Genomic DNA, 19163 nt, shown 5'->3' with positions numbered 1-19163 from the left:
AAGAATGGCAGTCTTCTTCCTCCAATCTTGAGTGTCTGTTGGTGTTTTGCTATGTTCTGCTTTGGTTCTTGCTTTATCTCTGTCTTGTTTCAATAAATTCAGGTTTTCTGTCCAGAATGGGGTGTATTTTTTTGGTTTTCCTCGTGGAATATGCTTTTTTGCAATTTTAAGAAGAGATTCACAGAAATATTTGTTCACTCTATCTGAGTTTGTATTTTCCATTAGTGGTGTGTTGAGCTTGAGGTATTTGTCGAGTTCTGTTGTAAATAGTTTCCAATTCGCTTTCTTAAAGTTCCATATTGGTTTGTTATTGTAGGGTTCTTTCTTCGGTTTTGGTGGAGATGGATAGAAGCAATGATGACTCTATGGCCAGATCCAGGGTCTTCAATTATTTTTTTCTTGGTTTCGTGATGGATATCTCATGTTACTAGTAATAAGTCTGGATTTGTACCAGAACCAGAATAATGAATGAAAGTAGGGGGATCTTCTTTTCTGTAGACAAGTTCTGCGGTTGTAGTATTTAGGAGGCCATGATCATTTTTCCAGGTTGGTTTACATTATCGTAGCCCCAAAGTTGGGAGTGGGCATTAAAGTCACCAATTATGATAGTTTTAGGTTGTATATCAAACAAAGTTAGATCAAGGGGATTGTTAGGTGGATTATAGGCACTGTAGATTTTGAAATGTTGTTGATTTTTCCATACTTCAATTCTTATTAGTTCTAATTTGTCTTGATCATCCTAAAATTACTGGCAACAATTTAATTAATAATAAACGTTTGACATACTTGTAGTCCAGTATCACACACCTCTGGATGGTCAGTTTCCTCTAAGCTCTACAGCTGTTCTAATGGACTGTCGATTTCTAAAGCTTACACCTGTCAGGCGCAGGGAATACAGAGGATGCTCCAGAATTATCCAATTCCACCTGATAGTAAATTATTCACTTGAGCAGCCATTACAAAGAGAGTTTGGTGCTAGTCGTATACGGTGTTCCACAAAGTGACTCTAATATGCAGCATCAACGGGCATTCCAATTATGAAAACAGAATGAGTGATTAATACACCTTCATAATCATAAACAAGTGAACGTAACTCTCATGTCTATATTTTTTGCCTTAGGGCATTGCAGATGACAGTCTTTTTATTGCAATCACTGCATATAAAGTATAAATGGGATTGTAACTTATATATGACATATGTTGTCAGACACCACTCCAGCTCATATTACCAACTCACATTTGTCACCCTTAGGAGAACTGCCACTAAATATGTATAATAAACCAGTGGTGGACTGTTGAGGAGAAGGAAACCTGATGCTGCAGCCTTCACATCCAAAAATGATGAAAGGTTGGAATTTTTTAAACAGTTTGTGTTATGGCTTATAAACCTTTCCTTAACGTACTTATTCATATAACCTATACTTTATTAGAATGTTGTCTTGCTGGATAAGTTTCGAGCTAACAAGCTAGAAAATAGGTTTAGTTAATATAGACGTATCTGGTGACAACTATAATGTATCTGTATTTCAGGTTCTAGAGGCCCAAAAGAAAATTATGTTGCTTAACAAGATGATTGAGGAAGCAGATATGGATAAGTACCCATGCTCATATATACTAGGCAATTCAATTAATAATGCAGAGCATTTTTTTTCTCATTCAAAGTTTGTTTTATTACAAATCCAAATATACTACATTATTCCCCGATTAATTGGCTTGTATACCTATTTTCCATTCAAATCCATGGCCTGTATGCATCTCGGCACCGTTCAGCTGGTCTTCTTCTCAGCCATGTCCTGACTTCTCCTATGACCTGCTCGTCGTCATCGTATCGCTTGCCACGGATCACATTCCTCAGGGGACCAAACAAATGAAAGTCAGATGGTGCAAGACCCGGACAGTAGTGCGGGTGAGGAAGGACAGTGCACCCAAGTTTTGTGATTTTTTTATGAGTGCACAAGCTTGTGTGTGGCCTCGCATTGTCATGGAGAAGGTGAATTTTGTTGACATCTTTATGGGGACGAATACGCTTAAATCATCTCTTCAACTTCTTCAGTGTCTTGATGTAAACCTCTGAATTTATTTCTTCTCGAACTGGCAATGTGTCAGTCAGAATCCCAGAAGACTGTGGCCATAACTTTGTTTTAGGGTCCTGCTCTGAACTTTTTCTTCTTAGGGGAATTTTTGTGATGCCATTCCACAAACTGTCTTTTGGTCTCAGGCTGAAAATGGTGAATCCATGTCTCATTCCCTGTGACAATGTTGGATAAGAAATCAGCGTCAACCTCGTGATCTCCAAGCAACTCTGCACAAATAGTCCTTCTTTGTTCCTTATTGTCATCAGTTAGGCACTTAGGGACCCACTTGGCACAAACCTTTGAATAGCCTAAGTGGTGGGTAATTGTGTGAACACTACCCATACAGGAGCTGACTTGATCAGCAAATTGGGTGTTATTAGCCTGTTGTCCCAAATAAGCCTATCGGTGCATTCATTTGTCTCTGGTGTTATAGCAGCATGTGGTCATCCCGAGCGTGGAAGATCTGACATCTTACTTTACCTCATTCTGCTAACCCAATGATTGACAGTACTCCTATCCCCATAGACATGTTGTAAGCAACTGTGAATGTTTGCAGTGGTTTCCTGCTTTGCAAAGAGAAATTCAGTCACAGCTCTCTGCTTTGTACGTGTTTCACGTGCAGTCGCCATTTTGAAACTAAACTACACCATAGCCATCTAACGGAAAACGGCGAAACTATATGACGAAATGCAGGAAGCTTTAAAGATGATGTGTATAAAATTTCGTTATTTTCCAATGAAAGGCAGCCGAGAAAGAAAATGATGTGCATTACTTATTGAACCGCACGCACAGACACACACACACACAGCATTGCATCTGAAATCGAAGTAAAACTAAAACCCAGGAGATTGTGAGGTAGGGTGGTCAGTTTCTTCCCCCCTCCCCCCTTTGCATACATTACTGACTAGTAACATTATTACACTAATCAGACTTCAGTTGTATACAAACAATTTTGTGTGTGTGCGTGCTCTTAGCATATTGAAATTATTTTGTGCTGATTACTGTACTTGTTTGTTGATATTATAATCTGTTGTAAGGGCATATTAGGTAAATGTTCATCCTCACTTAAAACAAATTGTATTTCTCAGACCATTCCCTGATATATGTTTAATTATTCTATTCCAATTTCACTACTGAGTAAATAAATCTATCTTTGACAAGACAGCTAAATAGTTGTAGGTGGGTAAAGGAAAATGTGTGATGCAGTGGCGCCTGTTTATAATCAGTGTCACGCACGGAGTGTACAGAACAATAAACATGTTTAATCTGAAGATAGTGACATCTGTAATTTTTTTTCCCAAATCTGTTGTAACAATTATACAGAAGGCCTAAAGCTAATTTTTAAACAAAGTTAAGTCTTCCTGTTCTTTTTGCACCAAAATGACATTTGCTTTCTATGAGTTGACAGAAATGTCTCTGCACATAGTGTTCAGAGTTGAAGACCATTCAACCAAGTCTCTGCTATAGTGTTCAAGTAAGTCTTAGTTGAAAACGTTCTTTCAGGTGTGCTAGTAGAAACAAAGACGAAAAGATCATCGGAAGTACATACATATTTGAAAAGAAACTGTCGTCACAAATTTTAAAGGATCAATTAACATTTGGACACTAAAATATCACTTGTTATCTTTCACACTTGCTTTTGCCATGTATCCAACCATAGTTCAAACTCAACACTATTCAAATGAGTTGCGTAGAACTCAGCTAGTTTCGCAAATTTTTCTATTTCTGCCTTTGAATTGCATTTTCCATTCACCTAAAAATAAATAATAGATGCAGATATGTGGAAACACTAAAAAGCTTTCTATTATTATTTTGGAACGGACCCGTGGTGGTCCACTGTGTGGAGTATTGGTGAACTGGTCTCCTAACAAGCAGTATGCAGTGTTGTCAGATTTAATAATGGCTGTGGCATAATGTATACTTACTCCAAATGCCCCACATTCAAGTCATTTGCAGGCGCCTGCACAAAGAGCGTGCCGAACTCGGACCTGTTGCTGTTTGTGCTGTGCAGGAACAGATCTTCCCTGTGGAGAAGACAAGAGTCGTCATGTTCTGCAAAAATGGCGTCCTGTGCGACATAAAAGAAGCGACTTACGTGTGCGTCGTCGTCTTGATACTCAGCACGGGGCTCTGCACGCTGTAGAGAAGAATATCGGCCCCAGAAAACAGCGTGGCACCTTGTGCCCACTCTCTTTGCATCCGCTGACTGTCGACTTGCGGCCCCTCATCGTCTGTGAACTGTGGAAAGTGGCGCCTGCAGTAATAGTAGAACATTTGCTGTGTGCTTGGCTCTGGCAGCAACTTACCCAGAATGGGTAGACCGAGGTGTAGATAGCGAGCACACTACCGCGGTCGTGCACCAGTTCGTCATAAGTCTTCACGATGATGACGTCTGCGAATGAAAGCCATACATTATTATGGGACATGTAGATGCATAGTAATTTATTATATCTCCTAGATTAGTTGCCTTATGAGTGATGCCTTATTGTTGTCACTTGTGACGTTCAAACCTGTCTTCGGACAGTTGACTAACAACACCAACAAGACATCAGATCAGCATACATTTCTGTTTTCATTTTATATCTGTGGAAAATAGGAAAGATTGGCGCATGCTGGGTTTGCAGTTAAAAACCTGTCCTTCGGCAGAAAACTATGAATGAATCTGTGGGTTGCGTCTGTCAAGGAAAAAAGAGTCGAGAACTGAAAATTAAAATACAGTTACATTTATGTGATTGATGCTCAGCGTTGCCAACATTAGCATAATAGGCAATGCATAGTGGACTTCATCTTCATGTCTCATAGCATGTAGCATACCAATCGCAGAATAATGCTGAACTGTATCATAATTTCGTGGTTACAGAATCTTTAATGTGCTAGAGCTGTAGCGTGGAAAATTTTATGTCATTGTTTGAAACTTTGATCCCAACTCAGTGGATATTGTGGGGAATAAATTGAATGATATGTTATGTTGTTATTGCGAACCACTAATTGGAATTTTATTCGATGATTCATCTTGTGATATTTACTTATGGTTTCACACTGCCATATTTTCTCCATAGTCTCAGAGCATCAGCATTTTAGGATTGTTAATTAATCCTTCTATTGAAAATGGCTACAATAAGCAGTTGTGCTCGTGCTGCATTTCTTAAATACCGGCACTTGAATTAAGAGCAGCCCAACTGAAACAAGTTTCTTATCATTACAAGCCCTTTCTCAAAGACTTGCCTGCAGTTTAAAATTCACTGATTTCCATCTTACTTTCAATATTAGTTGTGAGTTTGTGAAAAAAGTTTGAATATATTGTTGAATCAGTTACAGATACTCATGTTACCCGCACATGTTACGATATTTGCAGCTTTCTCCACAATTAATTAATTGCACAAAGAAGCAGCATACTTTTCCAGTGCTGGCAGCAGAATATTGTTTCACCAGGTTGGCAACACTATCTGCTGGTGTTCAGTGAGCTGAAGACTAGCAGTGAGCTTCCACTAGTCAACTGTCCGAAGACAGGTGATACCACTAGGCCAGGAATAATGGGGTAGGGTAGTCAGTTCCTTTCCCCCTCCATGCATACATCGCCGACTAGCTACATGTTACACTAGTCAGACTTCAGATGCATACAAACAATTGTTCTTCCTCTGACACATATCGTCAAGTGAGATGTGCTGGCTGATATAGATGTACATATCAGCCAGAACCTCAGTCAGAGGATGTATTATTATCGTCGTCGTCGTCATCATCATCATCATCATCATTTTAAATAAATCTATTATTTGATGTATAGTTTAAAGTAGTGTACACATAACTTGTTTTGCAAGTCAGTGTTTTCGGTTTCCACAGTAATTGGAGCATATCAAACTTAAATAAGGTATGAATATCTGAGTCTTATATTTTTTTGCCAGCCTAGGAGGTATACCATCATTTTTCAATTTCTCAGCTAAGAGAACTTTTTTGCTGATTCCATAATTGCAAGGAGAATACCAATGGCCATAGACACCCTGGTCATCGCATGGAAAACTGCTAAAAGTTGTTGTAGAACAATGGGACGGACTGAAAGACATCACTGAAAAACTTTTGAATGATCCCCAATCAGATGGAAAATCAATAACTCAAGCAAAGTGATTTTTAAATGATTTTAATAATTTCTCATTTGCATTTCTAGCAATTGTATTGAATGACATATTTGATCTTGCCAATATTTTATTTAAACTCCAGAAGAAGTCATTAGACATCCACTTCTGTCTTTCCAAAATAAGTAACACAAAGCAGTTCATATCAAACAAAAGAAATGATGAATAATTCAAAACTTATTTTCATATGGCTGAGAAGAAATGTAAACCTGAATCAAAGAGGCATTGTGGTTTAAAAACAGAACAGCAGATTTTTACAGAAATACAGAATACTTTACTTTGAAGTATTACATTTGATTTCTTCAGAGATGGAATTGAGGTTTGAGGACATACAAAAACTTGAATTTCTCTGCTTAGGAGACAGTTAAAAATTTGAACAATTTTCAAAATACTTTTCCCCTTGGAGCTCTCCGAAGTGTACATACTGTACAGGCTGTCTCCCAGTGTTTGACACAAATTGGTTGAGAAATGAACTTGAATATGCAATGCCAGCTACACAAATGTAACCTTGGAAGAAATGATTTGTACTCTTAATAATAATGAAATGAAAGCTGTCTTCAAAGAAGCTTGCAAATTATTTTCTCTCATTATAACTGTACTGTCAACAAGTTGTTTGGCAGAGAGGAGCTTCTCTTGCCTAAAGAGAATGAAAACACAATTACAGAATTTGACATCTCAAGAAAGACTAACTTCACTGGCGAAGTCGCTGCTCAGCGAACTGATGAATACACTGCCCTTCTATGAAGACATTATAGATAAGTTTGCAGCCCTGAAGGATTGGAGGATCGATCTGACATACAAGCTTGTGAGCACATCAATATTAATTTTATTCTTCCATTTTTCTATTATACTCTGCTCTTGCTGCACGTTATATAGGTCTACTGTATATGCTGTATATCGATTCTCATTTTTGTCTCGGTATTGGTTTAGTAGTAGATAGTACAAAAATGTGAGTGCATTTATGTAGGCCTATATATTTCTTCTCCCTCATACTTGCAGCAGCGGATTTTCAGGGGAGGCAAGGGAGCCCGTGCAGTACTAATTCCAGCTGAATTAAGATCATAAACAAGTTATAGCAAATGACGAACATTTTCCCTTTTACATTAATGTTACTATTCAGTACGACTAATATGTAAGTTACATCAAGTCGACCACATCCAGTTGGTGGTGCCCGCTTGCTATGTACAAATAATTCGTACCGAAGAATAACAGATAGCACTGTAACCTGTATAGTAGAACCTAGCAAGAGTGGGAGAGAGGAGACGGCTACATCACTCTACTCCCCAGTAACCATGACAACAGCAGTTCAAGCAATAAGGTAACTGATTAGCGGAGTGTTTAAACTTGACTAGAACGCGCGAGGGGAGCCGAATTTGGAAACGTCCTACCCACCGCTGACAACAATACTGCTAGTCATGGCTGCTTTCGGCTGTATTGGCAAGCTCTCTCTCTTTCTTTCTTCTTGGTGTCGTTAGTTTTCTCTCCCTGCGTAAAAGTTTTCTTTTATGTTGATAGATTTTTCTCTTGTTTGCGGGTGTTCCTGTTACCGGTATTTCTTTCTTTTGTGTTACGAGATATATTTATTTATACAGCATATTAAATATAATAACAGTTTAGAAAGAAATGAAGATTTGTCTCTAGCTTCTTCTAGTTGTTCAGTATGTTGTGACCTAATTGAGCAGTTTGCAAAGAAAGAGGATCGTCGAGTGAATTTGCTGTACAAATAGGCTATGTATTATAGTAATGAGCAAGCCCCGGGTTCATAGGTTCGAACCTATTTTGTTGTTATCTAGTTACTCTCGAAGTATTGCTTTTCTTATTCGTTTCATGTATCAACAAATAACATTCTTAAATTTAATGTGACATAAGAAGACCTAATTCGTAGGTGAGACTTAAAATGGCCTAAAGAGCTCTAATTCATATTAAGAACATTATTTCAATGAGTGGTTTGCCAGTGTAATAATTTAAATAAAGATAAAAATATGTTGTAGACATACTAGACTATTAATATGTATTAATATTCGTAAATATTTCCATAAAACATACCATTACCACCACGTGAATCATCAGGCTACTTTTTAGATTTATAATGTTAGGCCTATAATAACGGATATTTGAATGTAACTCTAACAGTATTGTAATATATTAACAACAAACTGTTTTTATGTTTTTTTTTTTTCCGTAAATCTTATAAATTTCCAAATAAATGATTTAAAATCCTAAAACATATGTTGCAAACCCTAATTTTAGTTTCTTGAAACCTAAAAATTCGGCGCTTGGTAATGAGGTACGTGACAGGCCCTATATTTTTTGAATACATAAAATGCAAACTGTCATCAATCACGTCTTGGCCTCCTCAAACCCACCATCCCACAGTAGACAGCTAGAACCTTATTTTAAAAATAGGGCTGCACACGAGCCTCCACTGACAGTACTGAATCGCGCGAGCACAGAGTTTCGTCTCACCATGTCTTCGCAGCAATCTGGCTCTGTCCCTGTAGGGGGCCGAATCTAGGTTGATAACCAGGGATGCTCGTGAGTCCCTAGGGACCTCGAGAGCAGGAGAGCCCTTGCGCAGTGTCATGTAGCGCCATGGTTTCCGCACATGATCGTGGATCTGCAGCAGAGGGTTCTCCACGCCAGGCAGGTATGTCATCCGTCCTGCACGGCCCACAAGCTCTGAGAGCTGGGGGAGCAGCTTCTGTCGGTCCGCCAAGTTCTCATGGCTCAGCTGGAATGATTTAGTCCTCAATGATCATATTTATTAGACCTAGTAGATTCAAGTTTGTCGAGATCAGTAAATATCATTGACATGGAAGTGGAGCCATGGGGATCAGTGTTTTTGAGAGGGCTGCAGGTAAAATCAACCAGTTGTTTCATAATGTATTTGCCTATCAGTGGAATTAATGCATTTTTTCCCATTGACCCCACACTTCAGCAATCAGACTAGCAGACTGTGTTAGCTATGAACCAACTTTCTCTGCATCGCCATATAATATGAGTAATATTGAACATTCATATTTAGACGCATATCTTCGTCTACATCTAGGGAGATCTGGGTTTGAATTATAGTGGCACCAATTGGAATTTGTAATTGAGATAGATTAGGATAGTTTTGTGGGATGCTACTATTTCTGCTGTTATCGTTATATTATTTCTCTGTCATCTTTGGTGCAGTGGCAACAATTAACACGCTTGGGTCAGTGGTTGTGACGTATGTTGCTTGAAGATGTACGTGATGAGGGGTAGAATAAATCAGAGGGAAATGATTGGGTTGTCTATAAAGAAAAAGGAAACCAAAAATATACATAGCAACAATATTCAATAGAAGACCAACTTTAATACAAACGCGTTAGTTTCAAACAGAATTATAATACAAACTATAAAACACACATGAGGGAAACGCCCCCAACGTACACACTTTCATTCCCATTCCAACTTCCTTGCCAAAAGGATGGATAACGAACAGACACCATGAAAATCCAGCTTCAGGCAAGGAAGGTGAAACATATCAGCACAGCTTTAGCTTAACAGTAACATCGCAGTCGCCATACATAAGGATTAAGCCACGTCACTAGGGTCCTCCCTAATAGAAGAATATTAACACACACAGTGAAAGACAAGTATCGAAGAATGCCCTACGTAAGGAGTACATTGATAAATGTCTCGTTGCGAAGCAAGAAACTTACGCATGTATACATCTGAAGAAAATACTAAATGTTGCATAATGCGGAGAACAGAACCAAGATAACCGCGGTATTTACAGAGTTGTAGAATCACCATGGAAACAATCACTCTCACCAAATTGGATATTAAACATCCTATTAACATACCATCGGAAAACCCCGATAAAGCTAGTGCACACACAGTAGCGGTGAGAGTATCACAATTAAATAGGGCCGTGGGTTGTGAACATACAATCCTCATAAAATGCACTTTATCAAACGAGCGACTGACGTAACTATAGACTATAGGTTACCAACTGGCAAAACTCAGGTGAAGGAGGTTACTAAACATTACCGCTGCGCTGGAGGCGGAGTCGGAGTTTCTCTCCATTAATCTGAACCATTGTCGCTACTGATTGACAAGTCATCTGATGCGTCACTGTCTATTACATTAGCTCTAGAAAAATATTGTCCTTCGTTATTTTTAACGTGTTCAACGCATTTCTTCCACTTGTATTTTTCATATTTTGCAAAAAAGTGGCAACACAATCATTACTTTACATTAAATCGGAACCCAATTTCTGTTACAAAAATCCAATTCAAAAGACTGGGGACAACTGACTAAACATTTTATTCTGTACCTTTAAGTAAATGAAACTACACAAAACAATAAATACTTATTTTTAAAGCACTGTTGGGTTTTGAAGATAAATAATGTTTATGTATGTGCTACTTGACGGACTGCGGGCAGTCAGACATAAACTTAACAAAAGCTGTTGACTCATTACATATTATTTTTATAACAATACTCATATTTAATTAATTATATTTTTATTTGCTGTTAATTTGCGGATCCTCGTGGTCATCCTTAATTAAGATCGGACGATTTATTTCTCTCTCTCATTAACATGTTTTTTTTTTCAACATAAAGTAGAATCTGTTTAGACGATTTCATACACTGCATCTACTCACTTATCTCCAAGAAAAAAGTTTATATTGCTGATCGAGTTTTCTACTTCCCACACTACAATAGTATAAAACAAGCCTCAATTAAGAAGTCTTACATTTGTTCTATTGCGTTCACTCAAACATCTTAAAAATCTGCAAACAATAGGCTTACTCTTCAATATGCCTTTTTCCTTATTAGAATCTGACTACTACTTTTTGAGTTATTATAAAGTATATAAAATGCGAAAATATTCTGCTTCATTGAAAGTCTACGTAAGTAACGCCCTCTTGGTTGACAATTAGGAAGGAGTATGTGAATAGTATGTTGTATCACTCTTTAAGATCGACGCATGCGCAGAGCAACGGAGTTTACTAAGTTGTTCCCTTATAGCAGTAATTAATACTCTCAGCAGGTCATGTAAAAATAATAGCTTGTCGATCAGTGAATTCAGCTGCAGCATCTTTCTTGCAATCCCGCTTCTAACACGCGCATCATTCTCCATACCTAAGCAGGCAGTATGGTCCAAATCTGACGTTTGGGGCATGTATACTTATACTGCAATAGCCAGTAGCAACAGTGCTGTGTTGCCTCGTACAGACATTCTTTTACGCAGTTTGTAAAAATAATACGTGGACTCAAGTTCTTCGTGACAGGGTCTCTACATGAGATTAGGCTGAATATATAGAAACAAGAATCTCATTTCTATGCCAAGTGGTTCGCATTTCATGCGTCTTCATCGCGTCCAGCTGATTCATTGTTTTTATGGTCTTCCACGTGTGATGTCTGACAGCTGCGTGTCGGTAAGAAAGCTTTGGAAGCACCCAGACTATTAACTAAATAGTATCCATTCAGCAACATAAAGATCTGATAAAACTAATTATGAAGTGGGAGCTCAGAATGTAAGTTTGATTTCTGTTTGTGTTGTATGTAGGTATTCGACGTGCTTTGTGTCTGTCGGTGACATCAGTAATTTGTTATAATAACCATGTTCTTTGTGTTATTGTCAGTTTATTAAATTGAATCGCCATTCAGCAAGGCCAGTACTGATGAAAGTATGAAAGTAATTAATCCAGCAAAGTTCGGAAAATTATATTTAATGTCTACAATTTCTTCAGAAAATATCGGCTGAAGAAAGCCGTAAAGATCTTAACTTTTCTAAGAGTCAAGAACTGTCGAAGCGTGTTCAATAAGTGTACAACCGTGTCACGTGTATGCAAAAAGTGCAAAAAGCGGAAACACAAGGTACTAAGAAATTTTCATCTCGCCTAGAAAACATATTACTATACCTAAAAAAAATGAAACATTTACCGGTACATGACTTCGAAAACACACCCTTGGCTTCTCCCCTGGAATTGCAAACCTCACTTTAGAAGTATGATTTTTAATGTATTATTTATTATTACATGAATTTATTATTTATTTCGGAAGACATATTTTGTGCCTTTCTCGTGTTAAATTTTACATTACCTCGATAACATGTTTCAGCATATTACTGGTCATCTTCAGAACTGGTTGTTGCTGGTCTTGGCACCTTTTGTTTATGTTTCCTGTGGGGGTGTGTTTGTGTAGTGTAATGTGGAGTCAAAGAGTGTGTTCTGAAATTGAGTTGTGTGTTGAGAATTTCATTTGGATGTGTTTCTGTGTATATATATATTTCGTATTATTCTAGTGTGTTTAGTTTCTGACTTTTTGGTTGAATGTATAGAATTTCCATGTCTGTGTTGATGTCTCTGTAGGTGTGGTTAGCATTTGTGATGTGTTCTGCATATGCGCAAGTGTTTTGTAGTTTTGTTATGGCTGTAATGTGTTCTTTGTAACATGTTTGAAATGACCTGCCTCTCTGCCCTATGTAGAAGTTGTTGCAAGTGTTGCATATGCATAAATTTTCTAGACATCACAATAACAAAAGTCGACAACAAACACACATTCAAAGTCTAGAGAAAACCCCCAACAACAACAACAACAACACACACAACACATCCAATCACCCAACACAACACAAATAAGCTGCATTCCGAACATTGGTACACAGACTACTCAACGTACCAATGAACCAACATGACTACAAAGAGGAGCTAAACACAATCAAATACATAGCACAAGAAAACGGATACAACCCCAACATAATAAGAAAGACAAAACATAAAACATAATCACAAAAAGCATAAGAATGCAACACAAACACAAGAACACAAAAAATACATCACACTAACATACGAAAACAAAAACACACACGATTGCAACCTCATTCAAGAAATTACATTACAACATCGCATACAGAACAAATAATACTCTAGAAAAGCATCTCAACACAAACAAATACAACCACACAGGCATATACATACTCAAATGCAACACCTGCAACAACTTTTACGTAGGACAGACAGGCAGATCATTTCAAACACGTTACAAAGAACACATCACAGCCATAGCAAAACTACAAAAAAACTTCCCTATATGCAGAACACATCACAAATGCTAACCACAGCTACAGAGACATCAACACAAACATGGAAATTCTACACATTCAACCAAAAAGCCAGGAACTAAACACACTAGAATAATACGAAATATATAGACACACAAAAACACATCCAAATGAAATTCTCAACATACAACTCAATTTCAGAAGACTCCACATTACACTACACAAACACACCCCCACAGGAAACACAAACAAAAGGCGCCAAGACCAGCAACAACCAGTTCAGAAGATGGCCGATAACAGGCTGCAACATGTTAACGAGGTAATGTAAAATTTAACACAAGAAAGACATAATACGTTTTCCGAAGTGATATAGTGTTAAAAGTTGTGAAACCAAGATGTATTATTTATTACTGCATTACCACAGTCTAGTATATACAGTCACGAAGCTCAATACATAGTAAATATGCAAACATTAGATAGTTGCTCACCGCTAGGATCGCTAATATCGGCTCATTACAGGCAATGCAAAATAGTACCGGCACAGTCTATTGTTTCTAGCACCCTCAAAACTCAAGCTTCGTGACTATATGTAGTAGACTGTGGCATTACACTGTTTTGTTATTGAGAATGGATCCTATTTTCAACATCAACCACCAGACCAGTTCAACCGCTCTGTAGGTTTGACAACCTCGTGCTTGCACGTTATTGGCTCTTGTGAAACATCAGGAGATTTGGACTCCACTGTAGATCAATAGTTCGCAGGCGACTCCCTGTTAACAAACATCTTACTTGCTCATAGGCGACTCACAATACACTCTCCGCCACTCAAAATGGAAGTATATAAAACAAATCAAATAAACGAATGCAATTAATCTTGAACACCGTATTACAAACAAGTGGTAAGCAGCGCAGCCTAGCAGAAAGGAAATGATCACATTAAGCCCCAAACCCCTGGCAACGCAACAGATAATACTGCGTACTATGAGAAAGAAAGAGAAAAACGGAAATAAAACCAAAATAAAGGACAATGGAAAGAGAAAAAAATGAAATACAAGTAAAATAAACGAGAAAGGAAAGGGAAAAAGAAAAACGGAAATACAGCTAAAATAAAGGAGAAAGGAAAGAGAAAAAGAAAAAATGGATATACAAGTAAAATAAACGAGAAAGGAAAGGGGGATCAAAAAATACTTATGGCGAAGAAAACTGCCATATGGTGATGACACAAAGTAAAGCCTTAGGGACCACTGAACACATTTTGACTTTATGCTAGAGTTTCTTTGCGTACTCTAGGTGCAGCATCTAAAGCAAGGAATCATCCAAGTGATATCAAGATATCAATTTGTGGCCTGAATTCCACATTATGTTGCATGAGAACTGCATTATTGAATAATCTTCTAAATTCTTTACTGTCTTCTCAACAAAGACGACAACTGCAGGATCGTCCTCCTGGTACTGCAGCAAGATCTGCAGGAACTGTTCTCCAGTCAGCACATCTCTCATGGAGCCGTTGAAGTAGACATTGGCCTGACTGAAATCAGAGAAATATATTCAGTCTACTACACTGATTGGCTTAGCTATGAACATGAACAGTTGTGATCATCTTATTATAAAGAAATGTGAAAGGATTAATAGGTGAATACTGCATGAAATACGTTGAAGTGCTGATCACTGCAAACTGCTGAGAAGAAGCAATAAGCAGTGATCACAATGTGAAGACGGAACTGCTGAGAAGAGAAAAGATAAGAAAGTAGGAGGAAATGGATATCTCTGCAGTTACTGCCCTTGGTGAACTATATAATGGAGCAATGGTGGAATGCTGGTAGGAAAACCTACACCAAGCTTCATGTCCACTTGGACCGATCTGCTGAAAAGCCGATGCTTTAGCCAATGCTTAAACTTTGACTAATGGTAAGGAAGTATTAGTAATAAAGCTGTACTGAGTACCAAGTAGGCCTGGAGGATGGACAGTTATCTGTCAGTGTATTGCTCACCATACTAGGTCGTAGGTGCCTAATAAAATGTCATGGAGAATATGAGAGATTAACTCTTTCATTCATTCATAGTGTTCTGCCCAAGGACAGGTCTTTCAATGCAAACCCAGCATTTTCCAGTCGTTCTTATTTTCTGCCACTGGCACTCAAAAATCAGCACCAATAATAGTCATGCAAATTATTACAGAAAACGTTGCTATTTTATATTAAATTTAAAAAGGCTCTTTTATTTCTTGAAAACTTAATACGTCTACCACATGAATCTATACCAACACATCAGAAATTTATCGACACAGTCTGGATTTATTCAAGAAGTGAATATTTTGCAAAAGGATTACAATACTCCATGAATTCTTGAAAAATTAACACCATGATCCCTACTTAAATGCAATATAACATTCAACTTTTGAAAAATATAAAGAAAAAAAACACGAATACCGGTAGTTTATTGAGTAGAAATTATAAAATTGTCAATATGTCAATGGAATGATCTGTGGTCTCTATAGAGAATAAACAAGATTTGTCAGATATTAAAATATCAATTATCACATAAACAACGTCACAAAAGCAAACCTAACCAGACAAACTTCACAAAAAAAAAAATAGGGCCTATAAACATGCAGTCCTCCAAATTTATATTTGACAAAAGGAGAAAATAATTGCAGCTCTGTCAACGCTGGTGTATGTACGAGGGGAGGCTACTCAGGTGAAGTAGGTGAAATTCCACTTCACCTATTTACGGGTAAAACACAATTTTATCTCGTATTAATAATTAATTCTAGTTATTACCGGTACCATATTTCTAAAATTAAAAAAAAAAAAACTTTTTTCAGTAGTTATGAATAATGTTTACTTGTATATTCCATATATGGTGTAATGTGAATTTCTTTTCCAGATTTCAATTTGGATAATTTCTACTTTGTTTTTTTCTACACAAACAAATTTCCTGTCAAAAGTCACGGAAATAAAAACAGAATTGAATCTCCCTAAATCTAAAGAAAACATTTTAAGCAGAGAAAACCCTCTAACCTTCGAACCAATTAACATTCAACTAGATTTAGAAGAACCAGTTACAAAATCTGAAACTTCCAAACCTGTACTAAAAGTGCTGGCATTAGAAGCTGTGAACAATAGATACCCACCAGAAGAATGGTTACGTATCTACACAGATGGGTCTACTATCGAATCAGGAATTACGTGTGCGTTATTTTCAGTTTATCAACCAGCAGGACATCATACAACAAATTTTGATGCGGAAATAATGGCTATTCATATCTCACTCCAACACCTACTGTAGAGAATAGATAAATTTTAAAATGCTGTCATTCTCTCTGATTCTAAAGCAGCAATATATGCAATAAATTCATATAAAATGATGTCAATCCAAATTAAAGAATGTCACAAAATGATCCAACAACTTCAAAAACTACAGAAAAGAATTCAATTGCAATGGATACCTGCACATTGTGGAATTGCTGGAAATGAAACTGCTGACTTTCTTGCCAAAAAAGGATCCAATTTAATTCAGAATACAAATACAAGCCTACCTTTTACATCCATCAAAAGACTAATTAAAAATAAATATAAAATCAAGCAAAACCAAGCACTATGTACCAAAGCCAAAGATAAAAAATGGAGCATTTTAATAATAAAAAAAAAAAAAACAAATTATTCCAGAAATCCCACGTAAATCTGCAGTAGCAAAATTCAGACTGCTTACAGAACACGATTATTTGGCCAAACACTTGAATAAAATAAGAATTTACACAAATCCCAATTGCCCTCTATGCAACAAAGAAGAAGAAATGACTGAAGATCATCTCATAACCTGTGAAGTTCTACCTGATGGATCCACCACAGAGAAATATTGGACAGCAAGAACGCTAATGGCTTCGTTGCCAAAGCCCGGCATTAGTTATCAACAACATGTTTACTTGTATAAAAAGAACCTGTAACCGTTTGCTGAATAGAATAATATCATCTGTTACGAGCACCAAGCGCTGTCTATTGGAACTCACAGTACTGTAGGTGACTGTAGAGATGAAATTATTTGGGCTCCCATTCTCATCCAGTTCTTGGTTTCCATGGTAATGTGACGTCACGCACAGAAGGAAGATTGTATGGGTGAAGCGCGTTTCTGAGTCTTTCATTTACGGAGAGCTGTCATTTGTTGTAAGTGGAGTAACCAGTTTGCAGATCTAGTGGTACTAGAATAGAGAAGGGTTGAAGCTGATCTTCAAAGCCGGGGACTGTTGTTGAAGGGTTGTGAAATTTTTACAGTATGTAGCCTACTACCTGACTCGAGAAAAGTATCTTCATTCCTTGTGTCCAAGCAGTTACCCCTGGAGCAGTAAATTAGCTGACTCTATGTTATTTTATCAGGAATACACCCCACATACATTCGCTAAGTGTAAAAGTTATTTTTTCGCAGCGTGTATTATATCTTCTCATGACCTTGCCAATTTTGTTGCAGCTCTTGTATTTGAAAGTTTAACGAGCGCGTAAATGTACACATTTTGTTTAATAGTGTGTACGTATATAATAATTTATTTAATGTATTTAGAGTAGGCCTATACTAGTGATAAGTGTATATAGTATATTGTGACAGCGTCCCGCAAGAGAGAAGATTGCGCGGAGCACTTGGGACGGCACGCAGCGGAGAGAAGAGAGGGCGTGTATTACGTCAACGCGACTAGAGTGCGCGCGCATCTGGTGCTGGTAGAGAGGAGAGGGCTCTGGATTTTTCTGGAGTGCAATCTCTGGAGACGCGTCGAACTTTCGAGGCTACGTCGCTGTGATTATAAAAGAAACGCCAGCGAACTCGAGCAGTTTTCAGTTGATTAGTCAGCCAGTCAGTGAGCAAGCCAGAGCAAGCAAGCCAGTCTTGTGTACCGGAGTTCGGCTCGAGTGTGCGTCCGCGACTGTGACAGCATCCGAAGGCCTGAGTTCGAGTGCAGTGGACCGCAGTTGGAGGGACCTGAGTTCGAGTGCAGTGGACCGCAGTTGGAGAGACCTGAGTTCGAGTACAGTGAACTGTCTCTGAAGGTCTGTGGTTCGAGATACTGTGAACTCGAGTGACTGAGCTAGAAGAACTGTGAACTGAGAACTGATAGTTCTGATTTGTAAATATTAGTTAAGATTAACAGTTCATTGTTGTTCGTAATAGTCCAAGTAAATTGACATTGCCGTTAGTGGAGGCTATAACGAATACTGTGTTGAGTAAAAATCCTATTGTTGACGAGAGAATTTAAGGTGAATTGTAGAAAGGAATTATTGTTGGAAGAATAAAATCCTATTGTTGAGTGTAAAATAAATTCACAATATTATTCCTACATCATAGTGTATAATCATTATAGTAATATATAAATACTTGTGTACCAGCAGGGTGCGAATTATGATTACTGATGGGGGGGGGTAGAATCCTAGATAGAGAATACTATACATAAAATTATTATTATCCTCATTGGAAACAGCTCAACGCTTGGTCGCACTGAGTTGCTTGTCTTGCTCTTGCATCTTGATTATAGTAATAATTGTATCTATGAGCAGACTTAAGATAAGGTGTGTAATTCCTAAGTTATTGATTGTTGTCAGCTTGCCGGTGATGATAATACGAGGCGTGACCATAAAGTAACTTTCCCACTCTTCCCACAGCTAGCAAACCATATGTTGCGTGAAGCGACTGCGTGTACGTGATAGAGTAATGTCCTGGCATGGCGCATGCGCTAGCGGAACTTCCCGAGTGCTCTCAGTAGCTTCGTTGCATTGGTTGAAGATGGACGTTCCTATTCCAGCTCCCGCCGAGTGTGAAGTGCGGTCAGTGATGAAGTTTTTGAATGCACAGGGCATAGCGCCGATTGAAATGTATCGTCAGCTGTGCCAGGTCTATGGGCAAGCAGATGGTGCGTTGCTGCTGTAGACGATT

General features: G+C 37.9%; 2 protein-coding genes across 2 annotated transcripts in view; one reads left to right on the top strand and one right to left on the bottom strand.

Moving 5' to 3' along the window:
* The window catches only part of LOC138706792 (methyltransferase-like protein 25B), a 63099-nt gene extending 54447 nt beyond the window's left edge, over positions 1–8652 (top strand). The window contains exon 5 of the mRNA XM_069836497.1: positions 4087–8652. Within this exon, the coding sequence (XP_069692598.1) occupies positions 4087–4156 (70 nt within the window). The 3' untranslated portion in view covers positions 4157–8652. The remainder of the gene's footprint in view (positions 1–4086) is intronic.
* The window catches only part of LOC138706793 (uncharacterized), a 31516-nt gene that overhangs the window by 6975 nt on the left and 5378 nt on the right, over positions 1–19163 (bottom strand). The window contains exons 2-5 of the mRNA XM_069836498.1: positions 8672–8936; positions 4382–4467; positions 4171–4313; positions 4001–4099 (exon numbers count right to left, since the gene is read on the bottom strand). Coding sequence (XP_069692599.1) covers positions 4001–4099; positions 4171–4313; positions 4382–4467; positions 8672–8936 — 593 coding nt within the window. The remainder of the gene's footprint in view (positions 1–4000; positions 4100–4170; positions 4314–4381; positions 4468–8671; positions 8937–19163) is intronic.

This window comes from Periplaneta americana, chromosome 9 (genome assembly GCF_040183065.1).
Source record: "Periplaneta americana isolate PAMFEO1 chromosome 9, P.americana_PAMFEO1_priV1, whole genome shotgun sequence".
Lineage (NCBI taxonomy): Eukaryota > Metazoa > Arthropoda > Insecta > Blattodea > Blattidae > Periplaneta > Periplaneta americana.
The sequence above is the reverse complement of the archived record's forward strand: the minus strand, read 5'-3'. Positions and strand labels throughout refer to the sequence as shown.